Source organism: Euprymna scolopes, chromosome 35 (genome assembly GCF_053919585.1).
Source record: "Euprymna scolopes isolate OS-2025 chromosome 35, ASM5391958v1, whole genome shotgun sequence".
In the NCBI taxonomy this organism is placed as follows: domain Eukaryota; kingdom Metazoa; phylum Mollusca; class Cephalopoda; order Sepiida; family Sepiolidae; genus Euprymna; species Euprymna scolopes.
The window spans coordinates 33,044,184-33,069,329 of NC_136516.1; the positions used below are offsets into that span (position 1 = coordinate 33,044,184).

At 33.3% G+C, this 25,146-nt stretch overlaps 1 protein-coding gene across 8 annotated transcripts in view; it reads left to right on the forward strand.

Annotated features, from left to right (window-relative positions):
• LOC145259798 (polyamine-transporting ATPase 13A3-like) overlaps positions 1-25,146 on the forward strand; it is a 198,469-nt gene that overhangs the window by 60,476 nt on the left and 112,847 nt on the right. For 4 of the 8 annotated variants that reach the window (XM_080117572.1, XM_080117574.1, XM_080117577.1 and 1 more), the window contains exons 3-6: positions 3,176-3,343; positions 6,679-6,737; positions 7,468-7,552; positions 14,405-14,428. In XM_080117572.1, coding sequence (XP_079973698.1) covers positions 3,176-3,343; positions 6,679-6,737; positions 7,468-7,552; positions 14,405-14,428 — 336 coding nt within the window. The remainder of the gene's footprint in view (positions 1-3,175; positions 3,344-6,678; positions 6,738-7,467; positions 7,553-14,404; positions 14,429-25,146) is intronic. The other 4 variants (XM_080117578.1, XM_080117573.1, XM_080117575.1 and 1 more) reach the window with 1 other exon arrangement.

The following is a 25,146-nucleotide window of genomic DNA, read 5'->3' on the forward strand; positions in this document are numbered from 1 at the left end:
TCAATTTTTAATAAGCACAAAAGTGTCAATTTTATCCATTTTAACCTGAAAGGCACCCCTACTGTGGACAGACGAATGGACAAGGGTGCATTTACAGGTCCACCCTCCTTTTGTCAGGGGGACAAAAAATAAAAAAATAAAATTTCATGTACATAGTTTTAAGTATAGTTATTAAATAATTCTTTACCACAAAATTTGCAACAATTTTTACATAAGTAAAAAGAAATGTTTTCTTTCGGAATAAATTTGATCCATGTCTTCAGTTGAAGAAAAAAAAGTAAACAGTGTCATATGGCTGAATTACCTGTTATTTTTAGGGAAATGTGAAAAACAATTGTGTATGCAACGAAACCTGATTTTGTGCTTGTACCGACAGGTGACAGGTTTTTTTTTTTGTTTTTTTTTTTAAATGCCATTTTAAGAAAAAAACATTACTAGCCATGTCGAAAATAGTAATATATCCGAAAATTATGAAAATTCATGCGGTAGAAAGTTATTTATGGTTAAATTTTTAATTTAATTTTTTCAAGAAGTTAGAGAAAGATTGTAGTTTTCGTACATTTTAGACTCTAGATGTTTTAGGCTGAAGATTGCAGAAACAGGGGACATAGCTCTGATTGCTTTTTGTTTTTGCTTGCGGCCATATTGTTTAGCTGACATCGATAGACTTTTTACTAAAAACACAATAGCAGTTGTTCTACTCACTGAATTTTCTTCATTTTTGGATATATTACCATTTTCAACAGGAGTTAAGTAATATTGTTTTTGCTTAAAAGGGACATTTAAAAAATCGGTCTATTGCCTGCTTTTGTACAAGTACCTCTAATTCATTAGAAGATTTGAAGACTAAAATGTGATTTCAGGCATTACTTGGCAAATGTTTTCCATGAATTACAAAATCATATTTTTTTTATTTAAAATGTTTTTTGTTTTTTTTTTTAATTTTCTTTTATTTATTCTTTTATTTATTGCTAATGATACAGAACATGTTGAACTGAAATAAAATTTAAATTTTGTAGGATAAAAATCCAGAGAATTTTCTACCGGTTTTATCTAATGGTGTTATATATAGGTATTTGTGGCATATTTGTGTCGCGGAGTGGCACCAAATCACTGCGTTGCATAATAGGGTTCATAGGGACAAGACCACATTTATAATAGAGGTAGGGTTAGGGTTAGAGCAATTCTAATGGAGTTGAGAGATAGATGTGAAGTATAATGCAAGTTCTTTAAACAGGAGGTAGATGCATTATCAAAAAGGAGGATGCAGTTGACCTTTGGAAGGAGCTTTATACGAGACGATGAAGACGAAACACATTACCTTGTGGTTGAATGCCGAATAAAGACAAAAGGCTTACGTAACAAATACAAGACGTTTATTCATCTTGCTGGTGATTGGAATTCGATACCTGCTACATTGTCAAACTTAAAAACAAAAAGGTTGAAGAAAAATGTTTTACTTGATGCCATTTTCCTTTTTTTACAATTACAATGATTTATTACCCCCTTCATCCTTCAAAAAAAACAAAAATAGTTGATAATAAATGCTTAATTAAAAAAAAAGTTGGAGGAAACTTAAAATTCATTGATTTTGAAATGAATTATTCTATAATTGAATAAACCTTCATGAAAAAAATTATTTCGACTCTCCCCATTTCAACAATGGTCATTTACTTATCTCCCCACGAGGGCAGTTATTCAAAACGTCTTTTTTTTTTCTTTTTTTTTTCTTTTTTTTTTTTTTTGCGTGTGTTGTAAAAAAATCCAGCTCCCCAGAAAGAGGACAATCTGGATTGAACCAAAAATGAGAATTGCCTCAGTCTATAAGGATTTTTTCTTCACAGACTGAAAACAAAATAGTCCGAGTGTTAAGGGGTCAGTTGAAATACCAATTTTAGGAATAATGGCTTTACCCAGAGACTAAATATAGGTACATTTAACATATTATGGAATACTGATTCATTGCAGTTATGGCCTCAGAATCATGACGTATACTTTTATAACATACTTTTGTTAGTACACTTTTTGTACACTATACCACTGTTTGTTTTGGTTTATTACTGACCTGCAAGGCTACAAAACTAAATAAATCAACAGAACAGATACTACACTTTGTTCCTAGCCAAAAAGCCAAGTTATTTACTTGCGTTCACCCCCTAACAAAGCATATTGCCACTATGGATGTAAGGGGCTACTATTAGGAACCATGCCCAGGAAAGATTAACAAGCTGTTGGTTTACATTACATTTAAACTTTTGCATATTAGTAATGTCAGAAGCAGGAAAGGAATTTCAAAGTTTAGCTGTTCGAAGGAAGAAACTACAGTAGAACCCTAGGATATGGTGGCCCTAGGAGTTTTTTTTTTTTTTTTTTTTTTTTTCCGGGTTACGATGTGGAATACAATGTTTTTCCAGACCCTGGTTACGGTATTTGCCCCGCCTTACGGTGTTACTTATAATGTTATTTGATTATATACATGTGTATTATATACTGTACTGTATTTTGTTACTAATTTTTAAAATGTACTGTATAAAATTTTGCTTAGGCCCTGCAATATGGTGGTTTCACTTTACGATCCGAACCCCGGAATAGATTAATGCCGTATCCCTGAGTTCTACTGTATTAGAGTAGAAAGCTTTCTGGCATTTAGGAACCTCAACAGTGAATGGGTGTAATTTTGTTGCGAAGTGGGTTTGCCGGGGATATGTACATCGAGGGTGGGCACAAGTGCAATGAGTTCGTCAGAGCACATTCCATTAAAATACATTGTAAAACAGGCACGTTAACAGTTTTACAAGATATTCTTTGCATTTTTATTTTAATAAATCTGTTCGGATTCTTTGGATTCCTCTTACCTTGAGTGTTATTTTTAAGAAGTTTCTATCAAAATAACATCCAAGTGTATCTTGTCGAATTCAGGATGCTGGATTTGCCCAAGTAATGTTTACAATTTTCGTTAATTCTTGTGTTCTCTGTTCATAATGTTTATGTCTTGTTTATTTACTTTAGTTCACGTGACGGTATATATATATGTGTGTGTGTTTGTGTGTTACAAATGAAGTTATTTTGGAATCTCTAATAAAACTTTAAGTTTCTCTTTTCTTAAACTTATTTTTTTCTGATTTGCTAAAGTTTCTTTTTTTTTTTTTTTTTTTTTTTTTTTTTTTTCCCCCAGGAATGCATAGGTTACAAAGACAATACATGCAAGAAGGTCCTGTTTTATTTTTTAGTCTTTATAACTTTTGGTCTCATACTGCTGCTGTTTCATTGGCATCCCAAATATGAAATATATTTAAAGAAATCGCAATGCCCGCTGGTTCAGGCAGATTGCGTTTTACTCAAGGTAAAGTTGATTTACAAACATTTTTTTAAAGTTTATTTTATATTGTTACTTATGTTATCTATATCCCTGTGATTTTCTCTAATTTTTCCTTTCTTTTTCCTTTTATTGCTTTTTGTCACTCCGTTATTTTCCCTAATTCTTTCCTTTATTTTCCTTTCCTTTTTCTGTATCTTTTCTCCTTTTTTTTTTTATTTCATTTTAATAATAAATTGGATGAGTAAACATTAAAGGTCACAACCAAAGCAGAATACAATAAAAATCCGATATAAGCATTAAAAATATTATGTATTATTAAATGATGGATCATTTCGATTTTAAATCCATTTAGTATTACGCATATAAACTTTAGAAAATGATGCTTGAAATGTGTCAATACTTTTTACTAATCAAAATAAGATGAAGACTGAATTTGAGCTGATGTTGTGTGATTTCTCTTATTTTCATAATATTGATGCATTTCAAGCATAAATTTTTTTTTTTTTGGTCCCCTAAAACAGAGAAAGAATTGAACCTAGTAATTCACTCCTATTCATTTATTCACTTTTCTCAATAACTATGCCTTGAATTTTTTTTTTACAAATTTTGCATAAACATTAGTTATGGTAAAAGTAAATTTTTGCCAGAACAGATTTAACTCTAGTTACCCCCCCCCCCCCGGGGACGTTATAGGGGCAAAATTGCCTCCAAGTCGTTTATCTGTTCATACTTTTCTCAATAATCATGCCTTGGATTTTTAAAAAAATTTTGTACCAACATTAGTCATGGTGAAAGTCAATTTTTTTACTTGTGGAGGGGGGGGGGGACACTGCATGCTCGGCTTGTTTCAAGTTACGTGCGTAATAATAAATAGATTTTAAATTAAAATGATACTTCATCTAATGATGTAAGAAAAAGCAACAACATAAAACTATTTTTAATGCCTATACAGAATTCTTTTTTTTTTTTTTTATGGTTGTGACCTTTGACGTTTGCATTCTTTTCAGAATTTTTTTTAATGTCTTTAATTTTTGATTTCAATAAATGTTCAATTAATAAGAAAAATAATAAAAGAAAAATAGAAAAACAATAGCGTATGTTATTCACCAAAGTTAAATTTAGCCCATAAGAATATGCATGTAATCTTGTGTGATAGTTTTGCTGATAACTGTTTTGTCAGATTGTGAAATATTAACAAAACTTTAGTGGTTGTATCCTCTTCATATCTTGCCCCAAATCTATACGCATGTATTGGCAGAAATAAAAACTATTTTGCCATTCTACTTTTCAGGTCAACTCTTTTTTTTTTTTTTTTTTTTTTAAAGGAGTGAACTGTGACCTAATTTTTTTCTCCTACGAGATACATCTTTGGCATCTCAGCCATTGTCTTTTAGTTTTCTGGTCCCTAGTTTGTATTAACACCAGATAAAATGTCTTTTTTTTTTTTTTTTTTTTTTTTACTAAAACTATTGGACCGATACTTATGGAATTCCAACTGAGCGTACCATGTATATAGGCACATGGTATATTTCGTGTATGTGTGTTTCTTTTCTTTTATTCTTCTCTATTCTGTCTCATCTTACTTCTTTTTTTTTTTTAATTACATTTTCACCCCCCAAACAAAGCACATTGCCACTTTGCTATAGGGGCCTACTATCGGGGACAGGAGTTGCAGGGATACTATGTAGGAAGTTGAGCAGCAAGATGTCTGTTCACATTACACTTGAACTTCTGCATGTCAGTATAGTTGGGGAAGCAGGAACCTGAAAAGAAATTCTAAAGTCTAGCAGATCTGGGGAAAAAGCTATTAGAGTAGAAGGTTTTCTTACATCTAGGGATCTCTACTGTGTAGGGGTGGGACTTTGCTGTTTGTCGTGAATATTTACGTAGAGAGGGTACAAGGGCTTGTAGTTCGTCGGAGCATCCACCATTAAAATACTTGAAAAACAGGCAGAGGGATGCAACATTTTGTTGATGGGACAGATGTTGAAGCTTGGGTGAAAGTTCAGAACCCATTAGGTTGATGACTTTCTTTTGAACCCTGTCTAAGAGTGAGACTAGTAGCAGATGCACCAGCCCAAATATGACAACAGTACTCCATACATGGGCGAATGGTGGCCTTCTTGTAGAAGTACAGGATACTTTCAGGTGTAAATAATTTCCTAGCACGGTAAAGAGAGCCCACCTTCCTTGTAGCAGCCTCAGCAATGCTCTCAATGTATCTGTTTCAACTCGTGTCCCCTATAAGCGGTAAACCTAGGAGTTTGCATGAAGTACTTTCAGGTAATGTATCTTTAGCCATAGCTATTGGTGGTTGAAGTTTCTTGTAATTATTAAAGGAAATGAGCTTAGTCTTGGCGGCGTTGACGGTTAACATCCATTTGTGACCCCATTACACTAGACTGTAGATCTTCTGGGAGTGGTGTTGCATATGAGTTTTTCGTTTTTTTTTAACAAATTAATGGTATTTATGTGGATATTACTGAAAAATGATTTTGTGTGCAGTTTTAAATAACCCAGAATACTTCAAAATGAAATGTGCATAAAAAAGGGGGTAGTTAAACACATTAAATGCTATATATTATCAGAAATAAATGCTCAATATTAAAAATATATTTTTATGCCTGATTCTGCAAGGAAATAATGGTTACATTGTTAGTAAAATCACAAACAAGGATTTGACGCAAATCATGGTATGAGTTTTGTACAATTTCAGTTTTCTCTATATGGCTGGTTAGTTAAGTGGTACAAAACTATGCCTATGTTAAGCAGTCCCTCATCTGAGGTACAGGTTACAATCTTGTACGAGTCACATTTTTTAATTTGTGATGTATTTGTATTTTTTATTTATTTTTTTAATGGAAATCGCTTCAGGCAATGCATGAAGCCACTTGATGTAAAGAGCTAAAAAAAAAAAAAAATACAACCACAAGGTCAGAAACTAGTCAACAATAAGTGTTACATGGTAAGGTTCCGACCCGGAAAACAATTTTCCCCCTTTGTCAGAAATATCACTTATGGAATGATAAAATAAGGGAGCCTTGTTACAATACTGCTGAAAGTAAACCCAAAATCCACATTCTATTCTTTTTAATTTAGTTATATTATCTGTACAAACAATAAAACAAACAAACAGATAAATGAATGATGTAGATGAGATTGTCACTTCCGGTTTTGTATGATGAGACTTGTGTGAGAATCCTCCTGTCAAACTGAAGATTTAAAATCAACACCAGCAAAAATATTGTGATCAGAACAAGTTAGGTTTTTGATTTTTAATCTTTTTTTTATTTTTTTTAAATCTTTTTTTTTTTTTAAATCTTTTTTTTTTAAATCTTTTTTTTTTCTTTTACATGTAGGATTCGTTCAACCATGCATTTGTGGAGAACATAAAAGTGTTCTACTTAGAAAAAGGATGGTAAGTATGTTTTGTTTTGCAGAATAATTACGTTTTGATTAAAGTCATTGTGACATTTTTTTCCAGGAATGCATTAAGACTTTAGTTTTATTCGTCCGTTTTTTTACTGCATTCAAGTTATTTACTGATTTTTTTTCTTTTACCCCCTTTTGTCTTTTCCCCTTCCCCCTTTTCTGTCCCTTCCCCCTTTTCTGTCCCTTCCCCCTTTTCTGTCCCTTCCCCCTTTTCTGTCCCTTCCCCCTTTTCTGTCCCTTCCCCCTTTTCTGTCCCTTCCCCCTTTTCTGTCCCTTCCCCCTTTTTGTCCCTTCCTCCTTTTCTGTCCCTTCCCCCTTTTTTGTCCCTTCCCCCTTTTTTGTCCCTTCCCCCCTTTTTTGTCCCTTCCCCCCTTTTTTGTCCCTTCCCCCTTTTTTGTCCCTTCCCCCCTTTTTTGTCCCTTCCCCCCTTTTTTGTCCCTTCCCCCCTTTTCTTTCTCCTCCTCGCCACCCTATCTTTCTCCTTCTCGCCCCCCCCTATCTTTCCTCCCTTTTTTCTGTTTTTTGTTCACAAGGTATATTACCACTTAGAACAAAAGGGCTACTATTTGGGATCATGTTCAACAGATGATTACCTGGGGAGTTAAGCAGCAAGATATCTGTTCATATTTAAACTGATTAAGAAAAAAAAAACTTTTAGTTTCTGTCCTTACACTTAATACTATCTAACATTCAACAATTCTGTCTTTTATGTCTAGCTCCGTTGACTTGTATCATGGCGAACCTATTTACCCTGAAAATACCCAAGAAACTGATGAAGTTGCTTCTTTAGTCACACCACAGGTAAGAAATTTATAATTGACATCTAGAAAATGTGTTGTCGATGATTTTTTTTTTTTTTTTTTTAATTTATTTATTTATTTTTTTTTTTTTTTTATTCATTTTTTATTTTTTTTATTTATTTGTTTTTATTTATTCATTTATTTATTTATTTATTTATTTGTTTTTATTTATTTATTTTATTTTTATTTTTTATTTTTATTTTTTTATTTTTATTTTTTTTTTTTATTTTTTTTTATTTTTTATTTTTATTTATTTTTTTTTTTTTTTTATTTATTTATTTTTATTTTTTTATTTTTCTAACGTCTTGTAGCCACATGAATGGTATACAAATGATTGGTAGATTTATTTATTTTTTTTTTTTTGTAAATGTACGTTTTTTAATTAGTCTGTTGATAGATTTTATCTCACCTGTTGGACCCTAACAGGTGTCATTCTGGATCTGAATGGATATAGGAGTAATGTCAAGTTCACACTCCAAAGCTGTCAAATTTAGACCTCATTGCCAGATGTAGATGTGTAAAGGAAATGTTGTTTTACTGTTAATAACTATCCGCCTTAATTGCTGACCGTTTTTTTTTTTTCTTTAAATCTAATTGGATTTGTGCATTGAGCTCACTAAGATCATGCTTCATGATTGTCTGATCTGCATGAAGTCCTCGTTGGTAGTAGTTATTTGTTAACCTGCAATATTGCAGTTGTTTACCCTCAAACAGCAAAGCTCAGTGGTTGCATGCAAAATCAAGGAAAGTGCTTCTTTGCCACATGTAGAGGCAGATGACCAGAGAATGACCTACTCTGATGCTGGCTCCCCCTGGTTTTTCACCAAAGCCCTGTTAGCCAGGTAGCTCTGCGACTACCATGTTGTCACTGGTCCTACTATTGTTTGTTGTATAGTATTCACCCTAGGTGGGTTGAACTGGCTTCCTCCAAAGGAGGAAGTGTCAAGGGAATTTAAAATTCACCAGCAGTCCCTAATCGCTTGTATATCCCCGTTAGGGAGAATGACGACATTAGCCTTTTGCAGTTCCTGGGTGGAGGTGTTGAGGTCCTCCCACATAGAACACCTAGTACTTTCAAAGGGTCACCCATCCGGCACTGACCAAGTCTAACATTGCTCAACTTTAGTGATCCTACTATGTTGAAGAAAGGTAGGACTACTACTTTTTCTGATGAATTTACCACAAGTAAGAATGTTTGGTTTGCTAGTTACATTCTACCAATCGAGGATGTGGATTATCGTGGCATTCTGTGTGATAGTCACATTTCCTGTCCAGCACAGCAGTTGACCATTGTTTTGAGCCAACCTTATATTCAGATCCTCAAGAGCTTGTAGTCTGCTGCCTATCTGAACAAAGAATAACCAGTTGCATTATCTTGACTTTTGGATAAGGAATTGCAGCTGAAAGTTGAGCACTTGATATTTGTTTGGTGCAAAAAAATGTTGTTTTTTTTGACATTCAATTTTAACTCCTTTCATAAGAACCATTAGAATCGACACATTTTTGCCAACGAGAAACAAGTTTATTTATCCCATTAGCATAGAAAATCCCGAGTTCTGAAAACGATGAAATCATTGAAGACTGATTAGGCATCTCAGCTTTTGAAGCGCAGGAAGTTGTTGAGATGCTTGAAAAAGTGATAATCGGTGGGCAAAAGGTTTGGTGAATATGGCGGATGAGGCAATCTCGTTGCCGGGATTCAAGAAGCTGTGATGGATGAGACTGGCCACAAATCACCAAACAGTCATAACCTTTTTTTTTTTTTTTCTTAATTCAATTTTGGCTTCAGGAAGTGTTGTGAAGCTTCTCTGGCATCTAACCACTGTGCTGAATGTTGCCAGTTGTCATAGAGAATTCACTTATTACACGTCACAATCCGCTTGAGAAATGGGTCGTTTTTGTTGCGCAGAAAGAGGATAAAAGACACCTCAGGATGATGATTTTTTTTTTTTATTATCGTTCAATTCATGCGGCACCCATTTATCCAACTTTTTTGACTTCTCTATTTGCTTTAAATGGCGAACGACTCTTGAGTGGTCAAGTTCAACAGCAACTTCTCGTATGGTTGTTCAGGAATCACCTTCAGTTAATGTTTTCAAATGTTAGTTATCAACCACAGTCGGCTAGCTGCAGCCGTCTTCATCTTTGAGACTCTCATCACTATTATGCCACACATTCGTTAGTGGATCTTGGGCCAAAACACATCATTGATATCACAACTGTCTCGGTAGCTTTTCGGTCTAGTTTGAACTGGAACAAGAAAACTGTAAATTTGAATTTTGTCCATGCTGTCAAAAAGCCTGCGAAAAAAATGAAGAGATTGAGAACAGTAACAAATAACACAATTCGGTAGAGCGAAAAATGCGCTTCAAAATGATAACATGGTTATATATATCGATGAATTAATATATAACATGGTTATATATATATATATATATATATATATATATATATATATATATATATACCGATGAATTAATTCAGAAATCGTATATAAAAGTAACATGAGAAAACTATTGTTTTTGCACCAACCTATAAATGTTGGACAAGGCATCTTTTTAAAAAATATTTTTCCTATGCTTTTCAAACATAACAAAACTTATCGACACAAGAAAGTATATCTTCTTTATGTGACTGTTTTCTTTTTTCTTTCTTTCTTTTTTTTCTTTCTTTCTTTTTTTTCTTTCTTTCTTTTTTTTCTTTCTTTTTTTTTCTTTCTTTCTTTCTTTTTTTTCTTTCTTTCTTTTTTTTCTTTCTTTCTTTTTTTTCTTTCTTTCTTTTTTTTTTCTTTCTTTCTTTTTTTTTTCTTTCTTTCTTTTTTCTTTTCTTTCTTTCTTTTTTCTTTTCTTTTTTCTTTCTTTTCTTTTTTCTTTTTTATTTCTTTCTCTTTTCTTTTCCTTTTTTTTCTTTTCTTTTTTTCTTTTTCTTTTTTTTTCTTTTTTATTTCTTTTTTTTCTTTTTCTTTTTTTTTTTTTTCTTTCTTTTTTTCTTTTCTTTTTTCTTTTTTTTTTTTTCTTTTTTCTTTTTTTTTCTTTTCTTTTTTCTTTTTTTTTTTTTTCTTTTTTCTTTTTTCTCTTTTTTCTTTTCTTTTTTTCTTTTCTTTTTTCTCTTTTTTCTTTCTTTTTCTTTTCTTTTCTTTTTTTCTTTTCTTTTTTTCTTTTCTTTTTCTTTTCTTTTTCTTTTCTTCTGTTTTTCCTTTTTTTTTCTTCTGTTTTTCCTTTTCTTTTCTTCTGTTTTTCCTTTTCTTTTCTTCTGTTTTTCCTTTTTTTTCTTCTGTTTTCTTATTTGTTTTTTATTTCTTTTTTTCTGTTTTCTTATTTGTTTTTTATTTCTTTTTTTTGTTTTTTTTATTTCTTTTTTTCTGTTTTTTTATTTCTTTTTTTCTGTTTTTTTATTTCTTTTCTTCTGTTTTTTTATTTCTTTTCTTCTGTTTTTTTTATTTCTTTTCTTCTGTTTTTTTATTTCTTTTCTTCTGTTTTTTTTCTTTTCTTCTGTTTTTTTATTTCTTTTCTTCTGTTTTTTATTTCTTTTCTTCTGTTTTTTTATTTCTTTTCTTCTGTTTTTTTATTTCTTTTTAACAATGGCTCTCTATTTCTCATGACAACAAAAAGAAACGAAGATCAACACAAAGAGTTTACTCATTTATTGATCTTTATTTTTGATCGTTTATGCAAAGGAGTTCCTCTCATTGCTTTGTGTCAGAAGTATACAGCGTAATTCATGTTGACACACCGATTCCCGTTAGATCACCAAAGTTAAAACAACGTCGAGCCTAGTCAGTATTAATTGGGTGACCATTTGGGGAACTCCAGGTGCTGTCTGTGCTCTCCACCTTTCTCTGCATTGTTGCTAGTCATCTAGCACTTCTTGTCACTGGACTTGAGCCGTGTTGATTCAGGAGACGTGATGTTAGAGATTGTGCAACCCTTGCCTCACAATTATATGTGCCGCTACCCTTGAAACTCAACAGCAGCATCGCATATATCCTTGGCATTATTTTGATAAAGATGGACTGTCTTGCTGATGAGTAAACTTTTTTGTTTGAATCTGGGATGATCCGGTTTGTTCCTAGGAGATACATCCTCCCAGACATTAGATGCTCCTTCAGGAGAGGATACTTGGTTTATGATTGATAGCCTTTTTCTTTTGTACCCAAATAGAAAACTACTAACGCTTGAAAAGTATCCTGTACCTCTATAAGGCCACCATTCAGCCATGTATGGAGTATTGTTGTCATATTTGGGCTGGTGTATCTGCTACTAGTCTCCCTGTCCTAGACAAGGTTCAAAAGAGTCGCCAATCTGATAGGTCCTGAACTGTCATCTAGGCTTCAGCCTATGTCCCATCGACGAAATGTAGCATCCCTCTGCCTGTTCTACAAGTATTTTAATGGTGAATGCTCAGACGAACTGCAAGCACTTGTACCCCCTCGACATAACCCCCCCCCCACTCGACAAACCCGACAAGCAGCTAAATCCCACCCCTTCACAGTAGAGATCCCTAGATGTAACAGAGCTTTCTACTTTAGTATTTTCTTCCCTAGAACTGCTAGACTTTGGAACTCCCTTCCGGGTCCCTGCTTCCCCAAGTGTACTGGCATGCAGAAGTTCAAGTGTAATGTGAACGGACATCTTGCTGCCCAACTCCCTACATAGTGCCCCTGTATATTATGTCCCTGATCATAGCCCCCTACATCAAAGTGGCAATGTGCCTTGTTTGAGGTGAAAATGTAATTAAAAAAAAAAAAAATCTGGTTTTCCCCACCTTCTGGCCTTGGGGCAGATCTTGCTGCAGCAAAAAGCAAATAAATATAGCCGTTCCGATGGAAATGTTGCAGTGGCCAGATGAACATTTTATTAATCACTGTGATGCTTTACCCGGAAAGAATATCGAGATAAAAAAAAAAAAAAAATTATGGAATCCAGCACGAGGCGATGAAAACGGCTCAACAGCATCTACAAAAAGAAAAAAAAACTAACAGCATTCACCTGGAATGAGTTGAGTTGTTTTCAAATGAATTTACAGTTTGGCACTAAGGTAGTCCACCCACGTAGATCAGCATCTGAGTCCTTGGCATACTTCAACCACTCCCGTTTTTAGCAATAAATATCAAAAATGTGATGGTAGTGGGGCGGGGGGGTACTACCATCTTACTGTCCATCCTTACCAGTTGACTGCTTTTGCATTTTCTCAACATAGTCACTCGGGATATAATGACCCCTTAAAAAGGTTTACTTTGTGATAAAATGCTATTTTAAAAAAAAAAAATTATTATTTAATGGAAATAATTTGTGATAAAATGCTATTAAAAAAAAAATTTTTTTTTTATTTAATGGAAATGATTCTAGATCATGCATGAAACCACTTGATGTAAGGATGGTTAAAAAAAAAAAAAAAAAAAAAAAATGTCAAAGTCAAAAACTAGCTATCAATAAGTGGATAGATTCTGACCCAGAAAATGGCAACTTGCACCCTCCTTCTGTCAAAAACCTCACTCCTTGAATGTGAGGACTAAAGGACAAAATAAAGGAAGCAAGAGTTACAAAGTTGCCGAAAGTAAACCCAAGATCCACTTTCTACTCTCCATGCGAAAAAGATTGTGAATTTCATTAAGGATTCAATGAGTGACATTTGGGGGTGGGGTACACACACACATCCCATATGTGTTTTTGAATTCAATTTTTTTTTAGATGAGAGGGGAGCAGCTATAACCACAATCATAAGTAATTGTTTTTAAAATATCTCCATTTGTTATTTCCATTTTTTTTTTTTTTTCTAATCATTTTCATTCAATAGGAAACTTCCCAATAGTTTTTGATGAGCATAAATTTCTCTCCGAGGAGGTGTTTAGTGTCTTTTTGTTTTGTTGTTTTTTTTTTTTTGCTATTCAGCAAAACGCGTGCAAGACATACTGCGTTAAAAAAAAAAAAATGAATAAAAACTTATGAATGTGAAGAGCACATCTCCAACTGATGAGACAATCACCAAATTGCTCCTGCATATTATTCAATGGTTATAAAATAAAACTCTTCAAGATTCATGACTCAAGCTTGGTGGATAAGTTAGACATTGTTTCAAAAAATTTTTTTTTTTTTTTTTCTTTTGGTACTTATGCAGTTTACAAACCTTGTTGAAATAAGGTTATTTAGAAAATCATTCTTAGCATGGAGTGGGAGGGCTTTTTAACTCTTATACTTTCATCTAACAATTAAATAAACAAAATGTACTGTAAAAAATTTATTTTGAAAAGCCTATCTAAAAATTAGCACAGTCTATAAACTGCACAACCTTTTTTTTCTTTTTTAGATAAGGCTTGATAATTTGGATTATTTGGACTATTGGTTTCATCTTGGATGCTATCACAATGTTTCCAGGCTGGTATAACCTTTGACTTGAGATGCATTTTGTCAAATTCGAGAATCGATAGGGAATTTCAAACAATCTTTTATTTGATCCATGCAAGTACATTGTTATTCCCAAGTTCAAAAAGACTTTGTGAAGAAAGTCTGAGATTACACCGGTGGAATCATGAGAATAGCATCCAAGATGAGAAGAGTAGTCTGAATAATACAAGTCGGGTGTAAACTGAAGTTTATTTGTATAAAATATGATTTCATTGCAGAAAGAATTGTGAATTTTGTTCCCTTGGTGGCATTTTTTTCTCTCTCTCTCTTTTGAGGTGGGGGGGGGGTTACATTGTATTTTTCTTTTGTTTTGATGTATCCTTTCTTTCAACATTTCCATCTTATGTGATTGTTGTCCATGATAACTAATTATAAGTTGATAATTTTATTAAAAAACATTTTTAAATAAAAAAAAAAATTTTCTTTATATATCTGTTAACTTTTTGTAGACGTGTCACTTTACGGTACAAGAGGTAAAAATTTTATTTGCCTTGTTCTTGATTTTTACTTCGCTTGGTGACTTTTGGGTGAATTTTCTTAATTTCTTTCTTTTCTCTCTTTTTTTTTTTGTACTTCCTTACTATCAGTCACAAATGAAAATTGCATTTCAATTAAAAAAAACTTTGTTGCATGTCATGCTGAAATAAGTATCTTCAACAAAAGTTATGAAAAATGATTTTTTTTATTTTTTTTATTTTTAAAATCCTTTGAGATGAGGCTCCATAATTTGTGCATTCATTCTTTTTTTTTTTATGGACTGTTATCTTCATAGTTTTACCACATGTCAGTCAACTTATCCTGGCCTTCTTCAGGTGATTAACTACGACATGATGGAAAGGTCGAGTCTTGTAACTGTATCCTCAGTAATTAATACCTTTCATAGTCGTTGTCTCACCACGTTTTGGCCAACTAATCCTCTGGCTTGCTTTTGGGTAGGATTGAAACCGCTATCTTCAGACAATGCTCACTTGGGACCATAGAGACTCAATGCCTTTATCCAATATGCACAGGGTCAGGAGAGCATAGAGCCTGAAGATAGCGATTTCAATCCTACCCAAAGCAGGTCAGAAGATTAGTTGGCAAAAACATGGTAAGACAACAACTATGGAAGGCAGTAATTACTGGGGCTACAGTTACAGGACTCTGCATCCTTATCCTGTCGTGGTTAACCACCTAAAAAAGGTTAAAGGAGGAGTTAGCTGAAGCGTAGTGAAACAACAATTATGAAGATAACAGTCCACAAAAAAAAAATGAATGCACAAATCAAAAATTATACAGTAAAAGTAAAAATTAGTTTTATCATAAATTGCTGTTTTATCGTATTATGTTGTTCATTTTTGTTTGCTTAAATGAAAAACTAACTTTCCTGTACTTTCACTAATATCAATGGTGAATCAAAATATACGATAAAACTGTTTATTTTTAATAAGAAGTTCTATACAATCTTCTATGTGATTTTTTTTTTTTTTTTTTTTTTTGCTTACTTCAGCATGACATGTTAGGACATCAAAGTGGGGTTTTTTGTTTTGTTTTTTTTTACTTGAAATGCAGTTTTCAAATGTGACTCATAGTAAAAAAAAAAAAAAAAAAAAAAAAAAAATTCCACTCACTTTATCTCACCTGCATATGATAAGCATGGGGTATTAGGAATTGCACTTTTCAAAATTTCTAAAAACAATATACCACCAAAAAACATTTTTTTAAAAACATAATTTTATTCATCCAAAACGTTATCGGTATTATTTTTACTAAAATTTTGCCTTTATTATTTATTAACTTTTTATTTTTACATGGGAGTCATCATTTATCAAGGCCCAAAATCCACTAAAGGTAGACAACAGCATAGTAATAGTTAGTGGTAGAAATGGATTATTTAGGGGACGGCTCAACAAGAACTTGTTTAACATTGGCCTTGAAAATGACCAAGTTATAGTCAGTTGAAAAGTAGGACAGTGGAACACAGTTCCATAGGTAGGCAATTCTAGGAAAGAAGCTTTGTTCATGGAATCTGCATTTAGGCACAGATAGAGAGTTGGGGGACTGTTGATAGTTGTTGTAGCCAGACGAGAATTTTTTTAAAAGTTTGGCAAGGGATAACGAAAGAGCAGAGACGGGCTCGCACTGTCTCTTCTGTGGGAAAAAGGTTGCTAGGAAGAAGAAAGAGCATCACTTAAAAGGTTTTGAACAGGCAAAAATGGAGTAAAAGTATGCTTTGCCAGTGTTGGCATTAACTTGAATCTGCAAAAGAAATTAAATCCCTGTGAAAAGGAAATTAAAAAAAAAAAAAAATCTTTATACCAAAAAATCACCTTATTTATTGAATAACCCTGTATTTCTAAGCGTCACCGTTCTTTTGTCAGTTTTTATTTGCTATCGTTGTTACCCATAATATAAATCATCTACAGTTCACTTTAATTAATGTAAACTTAAATTTGACAAACATTTTACAAAGAAATGTTATTTATGAAGAACTCTCTCCAACCACCAATATCCATGACAAATAACTCCTTACCTGAGAATTTTTCCTTCAAACTCTTCAGCCTAACATTCATAGGAAATATGAACTGGAACAAATATATTATGAAGTGAAGTATTATATTGTGAAGGCTGCTGCAGGGAAGGTGGGCTCCCTCTATTGTGTTAGAAGATTACTTGTACCTGAGAGTATCCTGTGCCTCTACAAGGTCACCATTCGCCCATACATGGTGTATTGTTGCCACATCTGGGCTGGTGCATCTACCACTAGCCTCTCCTTCTTGGATAGAGCCCAAAAAAGTGTCCCTAATCTAATAGGTCTCACTTTGTCAACTAAACTCCAACCCCTGTCTCATCGCCAAAATACTGCATCCCTGTGCCTGTTTTACAAGTATTTTAATGAAATATGCTTCTTGTTGCCTTCCGACCCGCTTAGCAGCAAAATTATACCCTTTCACTGTTGAGGTCCCTAAATGCCAGATAGCTTTCTACTTTGATAGCTTCTTCCCTAGAACAGCTAGACTTTGGAATTCCCTTCCTGCTACCCACTTCCTTGACTGTACTGATATGCACAAGTTCAAATGTAATGTAAACCAACATCTTGGCATGGTCCCAATTAGTAACCCCTTATGTCTAAGTGGCGATATACCTTATTTGGGGTAAAGGGGAGTAAAAAAAAAAATCAAAGAACAAAAACACTACTACAAAGAACGTTGTTTTTGTACAAGAAATTGGCCTATATTACTTTTATTATATTATGTGAGTCCTGGGTATGACTTGTAGATATCCAGTGATAAGGGTGGTCAAGCGGTTCACAAAATGCACTGATAACCAGGGTGTACCAAGTTTGAATCGAGTTTGTTTTGCAAAATATCGTTTTCTCTTAGGGATGTTGGGAATCTTCATGTGGTTCCTTCGGTAAGTACCCTATGTCTTTCTAGAAAAAAATTCTGACTAGAAAAACATGAGGGAACCAATGCCAACAAGAGAATTTTCGGATTCATATATGAATAAATCTAGTGGCAAAGGGGTTGTGAGGAATGTGGACTTGTTCCCTTAGTTACCATTGCTCTTAGATTCACTTTAGCCAAGATTCGTAATGCTTGTGATGCCATCTAGTGTTACTAGATCAGACTGTCTGAAGATACTGGCTTCCAAATGCATCGAGCATTGATGTTATTAATTTTTTTCCTTTCTCTTTGCAAAACTCACTTATATTCTGCAAAGTCCAAATCAACAAACTTCCTCTACAAAACAACCAAACCAAACCTCATAAATAAATATTTGAAGATATAAAGAACTTGAAACATAAAATTTTTTTTCCAAAAAATACTGGATTCAGTGTTAAATAACCTAAAAATGGTTGCTATGGCATAAAACAACTGTCCAATGTATACCAACAAGTAAATGGATGTTGAAATGAATATGATGACGAATTAATACAATTAAATTGTTTTATCAAATATCGAAAGATATAATGGCTGATGGGGGGAGGGGGGAGTAAATAGAGAAATATTTTTGTGGAAAGAAAGTTTTACACATTTTACTGATGTCTCTTTTTTTTTTTTCATTTTTCTTAAACTTTTTCTTCTAGGGGATGGGACATCCAACCAGATGTCTGACATTTACCCCTATTTTAGTGAGTCCAACCAAGAGATCTTTTCAGGATTCTAGCCGTCCCTTTCAGTGCAATCGTTTGTATTTCACTTGCACTTGGTTCACCGGGTATGCTTGCTATGTACTTTTTAAAGTTCTTTTTCATAAGCCCAGTTGCTCCTATGATGACTGGTATAATTGAAACGTCTTTTAATTTCCAATTTCGTTTCATATCATACATAAGTCCTTGATACTTTGTTATCTTTTCCCTCTCAACTCTGTTAAGCCCTGTATCATTGGGTACACTGACCTCTATTACGGTCGCTTTTTTGTTTGCTCTGTCCCAAATCACTATATCTGGTTTAACAGCTGCGTTTTCAAGATATGTAACAGTAGGGATTATGTAGTCATAGTGAATAGTGTAGTTGTCATTCCCAACTGTTCGTTCGGGTATCAGTATGAAGTTTCATGTGTGCGTTTTTCACAAGTTTTACCTTACGTGAAAGAGTGTGTCCGTTGGTCAAACTATTATGCATTGTATTTTGTTCTGGTGACAATTTGTTGATACAATTCTGAACGGTTGGTAATTTGTGCCCTTGCCTTATATAATATAGAGATTAGTTTCCAATTGATTAGTGCCAAATATTCAAGTTTCTTTTATTTTTGACTAGCCTGGGTACCTGGCGTTGCCCGGGTGTTTGGAGGTGTGTGTTGAGAAGAAAAAAAATAGTGGTAGTAGGCAGGCAGGCTTGAACCCGTGCCGCGAAGGAGGAAAAGAATGTGAAAAAAAAAAATGTGACATTTTTGCTGTTGCGTCCATCGCCAAACCGGAAGTGGCGAAGGTGTAAATTAAGGCTATTCAATCAAAAAGAAGGAATGAAAATATCGGGGGTGGGGGACCCCTCCCTGTAGAAAAGTGCCCAGTTGAAGGTGAAGGAATTAATGTTTTTGGCCAATTTTTCGATATTTGTCGTCCGAAGGGTCGAGCTTCAAAACGATACCAATGTTGTGAAAATTCGTCGCCTCTGTCGAAAGTTTTAGGTTGAAATGCCAGCTACACAATTTCTTTTTGGTTCCCCCTCCCCCCAACAATAAAGGTGTTGGAGCTAGTAATTCACTCTCCTTTGTCTATTTGTTCATACTTTTCTCAATAACCACGCCTTGGATTTTTTTAATATTTTGCACAAAGATTAGTCATGGTGAAAGTAAATTTTTGCCAGAACGGATTTTCTGGGAGAACTCTAGTTGCACCCCTAGGGGGCATTATAGGGGTAAAATTGCTCTCAAATTATTCATTTGTTCACATTTTTCTCAATAACCATTTTGCACAAACATTAGTCATGATGAAATAAATTTTTTTCACTCATGGAGGAGAACCCCGCATTCTTGGCTTGTTATGTTTCGTGTTTGACTTTTATATTTAAAACTAGCCTGGGTACCTGACATTGCCCGTGTGTTTGGAGGTGTGTTTAACAAAAAAAAAAAAAAAGTGGTAGTAGGCAGGCAGGCTCGAACCTGTGACACAAAGGTGCAAAAGAAAGTGAAAGAAAATCTGACATCTTACCGCTACGACATGATGCGACCGGAAGTTCGAAACGTTAAAATTAGGCAAAGTCAATCCAACCGATATGATGACTTGCAAAAATGGCTCGCAAAAAATTGACCTCCTTGTAGAAAACTGCCCAGTGGAGGGTGAAGGAATATTTTTGGCCATTTTTTAGATATTTGTCGTCCAAAACGTCTAGCTTCAAAATGATACTGATCTCGTGAAAATCCGTCACCTCTGTCAAAAGTTTCAGGCAGACATGCATTCATACATTTAAGCAGAAAGGTGAGATTTATATTATGGATGTTTTAAATCATACACATACAATATTGGATGAAATAATTTCTAAATAAAGATAAAAAAAAAAACATGATTTAATGAATATATCCTTACAAGAATGATTGGCTGATGTAAGCCATAAATACGGATGGATATAGCAGCCTGGAGTAATCGTTGAAATACGAACAACCATTCATTAAGACAACTTATGAGATTGTATTACTGGAGTATTGTAGCTAAGACCACTCAGTTACTTCAAACAAATATTTCCTTTTTCCGGAACATACAAGAACACTTTTTTTATATATGAAATTCCAAGTTTTCAGGAAAATATTTTGTGAGTACTTGATGGTTGAGGTTTTATTTTATTTCGTACTAACCTTTTTCTAATGCTGTGCATATGATTTACTAAACACAACACGTGCCTATGGAATCCCTTCCCCATACACATATCATTGCTATTGTTCTTTTCATATTTGCATAAAAAAAATTCTTTGTGGATTAATACTTGCATATATTAAAAAAAAAAAAAAAAAATATATATATATATATATATATATATATATATATATATATATATATATTTTTAAATTTTGCTTCAATAATGTCCAGCTATTTGTTAATGCTTGCTGTTTGGGCAGTCATTTTATTAATTGTTTCATATTTCTTAATTTAATTTTTTTTTTTCTTTTTAGTTAACTTTAATTTAATGTTTTTAGATTCCTTAAATGTTATTTATGTTTCCCGTTTCGGTTACTAATTCTTGTAGTTGTTTGTTATTTCTTTTAATAAAACTGATTATTTATTCTAAAAAAAAAAAAAAAAAAAAAATTCATTTTAGCAAAAGCATTTTGATACTTATTTATATTGATGATCTTTTAAATCAACGCATTTCAGGTGAAAACATTACGTACTTGCGTATCATGTTAAGATTAGTATAAATTCCAAGAACTTCGCAATGTTCCAGTAGAAAAATAATTATTATTAAAAATAGAATTTGAGTTTTATCATAGTTTTTTTTTTTTTTAATGTGGAAAAGCTGTGCGACCAATTCAGTATGACAACCTGATTTATCTCCCTTTACTTAAATTCAAGGTTTTCCATTTTTAAACGGAATGTAGTTTTGGAAAGTCTCTTTTCAAGAACTTCCTACTTGTAGATGAGAATTGGTAATTTGGATTATTTGGACTACTGTTCTCATCTTGAGTGTTATGCTGACAATTCGGTTGATATTTCTATCCACTGGGAAAATTGATGGCCAACTGTTCCAGTGGAATTTACGATTTCCTTTGTAAAATTTTCGTTTGGTTAGCACCAGGACATTGGTTTCTAAAAAAAAAAAAAAAAAAATATTAAAAAGTCTAAATTAAATCCATTTCAAAACTTGCACAAAAAAAAGCAGAAATAAGTCAACAATTTTTATTTTTTTGGATTATTTAGACTAGGTTCTCATCTTGTATGTTTTGGTCGATGCAACCTTCAACCTTTTTATGTTTGTTCTGTCAAACTCGTGAATATTTATGCTATTGTTATAATTTCATGAAACAAAATATGTTTAAATTCTTGTTCACGTGACTTTCTCTATTTTTTTTTTTTTCATGTTTCCTCTCACGTGATCTTGCCGCTTGCATATTTTCTTTTTTTTTTTTCCTATTTAAATATGTTTGCTTTTTTTTTTTTCCTATTTAAATATGTTTGCTTTTTTTTTTTTCCTATTTAAATATGTTTGCTTTTTTTTTCTATCTATATGCGTTCTTGATCACTTGTCTTGTCGTCTGCAAATTTAGTTGAATAAAACCTTGAGAAAGGTCTTTTCTACATGTCTTCCTTGCATCACAGCGACCAACACTGCAAAAAAACACTCTTTGTGTACCTAAAATTAAATTGAACTTCCATAAACAAAGTTTCTTTTCAAAAAGTTCCCATCTGTGAGACACACTACTGTACGAATGTTTCCCTATAGTTTCCCTATGGTCGTTTTCAATTCCAACATTAACAAATATATGTCCTGTTGTCCTGAGAATTAATCATAGTTTTCATTCCTTTCATAGTACTGTTCCATCATAGTTGAAAATCTCACTAACCTTGAATTGCTTTTGACCTTGATAAGCGGTGAACTATTAGTATAAACATTAATTCCAACTCGGAAGACTAGTAATGTTTTTGAGTAATCACCTTAAAATAAAAAAATCAATTTATAGCATTAACAAAAAAAAAAAAAAAAAGTATTAAAAAATGACTGAAACGTTCCTTGTCCGAAGGTTGGAAAGAAAGAAAAGAAATATCCTATTTTGTCCAACACATTTATTTCATCTGAAACATACACATGACATTTTTAATCTTCACAATAAATTCCCTCATTTTCTATAATTTCTGTCCAACGATCAATTAGCTTCTTGATGCCTTCAAAGGATTTCTTTGATTTTTGATAAAAAAAACAAATTCAGGTCAATTTTTTTAGTTGGATGTCATTTTCATATATTTTATTGCTCAAGTGATTCTACAAGGACCGAAAAAGATAGTAGAATGGAGCAATGTCAGGTGGATGAAGTAAAACTTTTTAATTGAAAAACTCCTGATCTTTTTCTAAGTGACTATTATTGTGGAGTCTTGCATTATGTTAAAACACTACACCCTTCCTTGAGTCCTGCGGGCGTTTTTTTTTGATAGAGCAGTTCTTAGATCATCCAACTGCAAACAAAATTTTACTGCTGTGATTGTCTGGTTATGCTCTAGTAAGTCATAAGTCCTTTTGTGTCCCACACTAAAGAGCATAAATTTCTTTGGGTGTACTCTTTGTTTTGGAACAGGTTGTGGACTTTAGTTTCAGTCTAACCATTGTTTTTTTTGTTTTTTTTTGCATTGGGTATTCTTGTAAAGAACCCAGTTTTTATCTCCAGTCATAATTCTTTGCAAAAATGGTTCTTGACGATTCCTAGAAAGCAAAGGTCTGCAAATGGTAAATCTTTGATTTCGCTGAGTGTGTGTTAAATAGTGAGGATCCTAGTGTTTAAGTTTTTAAATTTTTCCTAATTCGTGAAGGTATGAAACGATTGTGGTATCGGTTTATTGAATTGTAGAGGCTGGTTAACTTTGGATTGGCCTCCACAGCATCTTTAATGGCATCTTCATCGATTAATGTTGGCCTTCCCAAACGTAGCCGATCTGACAGATTAAAGTGTCCGGAAGAAAATTTTGAAAACCATTGTTGACATTTTCGATCATTCAGAACCTCCATTCCATGGACAGTTCCACTATTTCTTGTAGATTCCGCAGCTGAGTTTCCTTTTTTCGCAATGTTTTTTTTTTTTTTGCTGAAACAGTTAAATTTACTATTTTCTAACTAATTACTATACCTGCAAAGCAAAGCAAGCCATCAATTCAAAAATATCTAGAACTGTGTACAACTTAGGAGGCTGCAAAGTAATGAAGTAAAGAAACATTACTTTCTTTCTAACCTGATATCAATGTGCAAAGGCATTTCAAGTTTGTATGTACGTTATCACTTTTCACACATACATAAAAATAATGGAGTTTGTCTGATGTTGGTTGGTGATTAATCTGATGTTGCTAAGAAAAAAAAACATTTGAATTTGTCTATTGTAAGATGAATTGTTCTCAAGTCATCCATTTGTCTAAAACAAATTAAAAAATATACTCATCAAAAATGGAAATCTATAAATATAAAAGCGAAAATGTGTGTTCGCTTTTTCTGTATGTCCACAAAAGGCTTTTTTCAGAGAAGCGGTCGGTTGGTTCACAACTTTTTATATCACATAAATCGTAATATCTCACAGTTAACAACGAAGCTCGCCTGTCTATTTAATTTGCTCGATTTCGGGAAGATAAATATTCAACATTTGTTGCTTGCCGCATGTGGGTTAGTCTTTTTCCTATAACATCTTGGGAAAATAAAAATCCCCCAGTCAACCTTGACCTCATTGAAACGGGCACCTGCCAAATCCAAGTAATTAAATAAATTCAAACGTATTTCCGTTAGCATCTCGCGGTGGGGCAATGGTTAACGTCGCACGTTTTTTTTTTTTTTCCCACACTAATTTACAACTTTGCCTCAACGGTTCGGGTTCGATCCTCATACTTACTTACTTTTTTTTTTTTTTTTTTTAACCCACCCCCACCCCCAGAGTTTCCACACACACACACACACACACACACACACACACACCTCCAAACACCCGGGTAACGCCGGGTACCCCTCACTAGTTCGTTTATAAATAAATCTATAATATAAATCCCATCTGTCTGTTTAAATATATGTATGTATGTATGTCTGCCTAAAACTTTCAACAGCGGTGACGGATTTTCATGAGTGCGGTATCCTTCTGGAGCTCGACCCTTCGGATGACAAATATCGAAAAATTGGCTAAAAACATTAATTCCTTCACCCTCAACTAGGCACTTTTCTACAAGGAAGGGTCGCTTTTTTTTTTTTTTTTTTTTTCTCAACGATATTTTCAAAAGTCAACCTCTCTTTTTGATTGACTAGCCTTATTTTAAACCTTCGCCACTTTCGGTTTGGCGATGGACGCAACAGCAACGACATGACTTTTTTTTTTTTTTTTTTTTTTTCACGTTCTTTTCCTCCTTCGCAGTATGAGTTCGAGCCTGCCTGCCACTTTTTTTATTTTTATTTTTTTTTTGCTCAACGCATGCCTCTAAACGTCCAGACAATGCGGGTCACCTAGGCTCGTAAATAAGGTCATCTCATACGAAACTAGCTATATGTACCCAGCGTTGTCCAGAAGTGGTTTTATTTTCATTAGTTACTTACTTTCTAACGATTTAGATTTACTAGATTTTTATAGTAACTAATTTTTTTTTTTTTTTTTTTTTTTAATGTTGAAATGCGGTTTTGCATTTTTTTTTTTTTTTTTACTAGAGTCACTAGTGACCAAGGCCCAAAACCACTCAAGGATAAGGGTTAATGAATGTAAGGTGGTAGTATAGTAATCGTTAACGGTGTAAATTGGGTAGAATTTGATTATTTATCGGAACGGTTCATCAAGAATTTGTTTACATTAGATATGAACACTACTATGTTGTATTCAACCGGGAAGCAGGCCAACAGAACTATGTTCCACAAGAGGGCAATTCTGGGAAAGAAGGTTTGTTCATGGAATCTGTGTTTAGATGTAGGCACAGATAGAGTGGGGGGAATTGTTTATAGTGGGTGTAGTTAGTCGAGTGTTTTTTTTGTGGAAGTTTGGCAAAGGGAAACCATAGATTACAGTTCAGCCGAGCAATTGCAAGGAAAATAAAATGAAAAGAAATGCT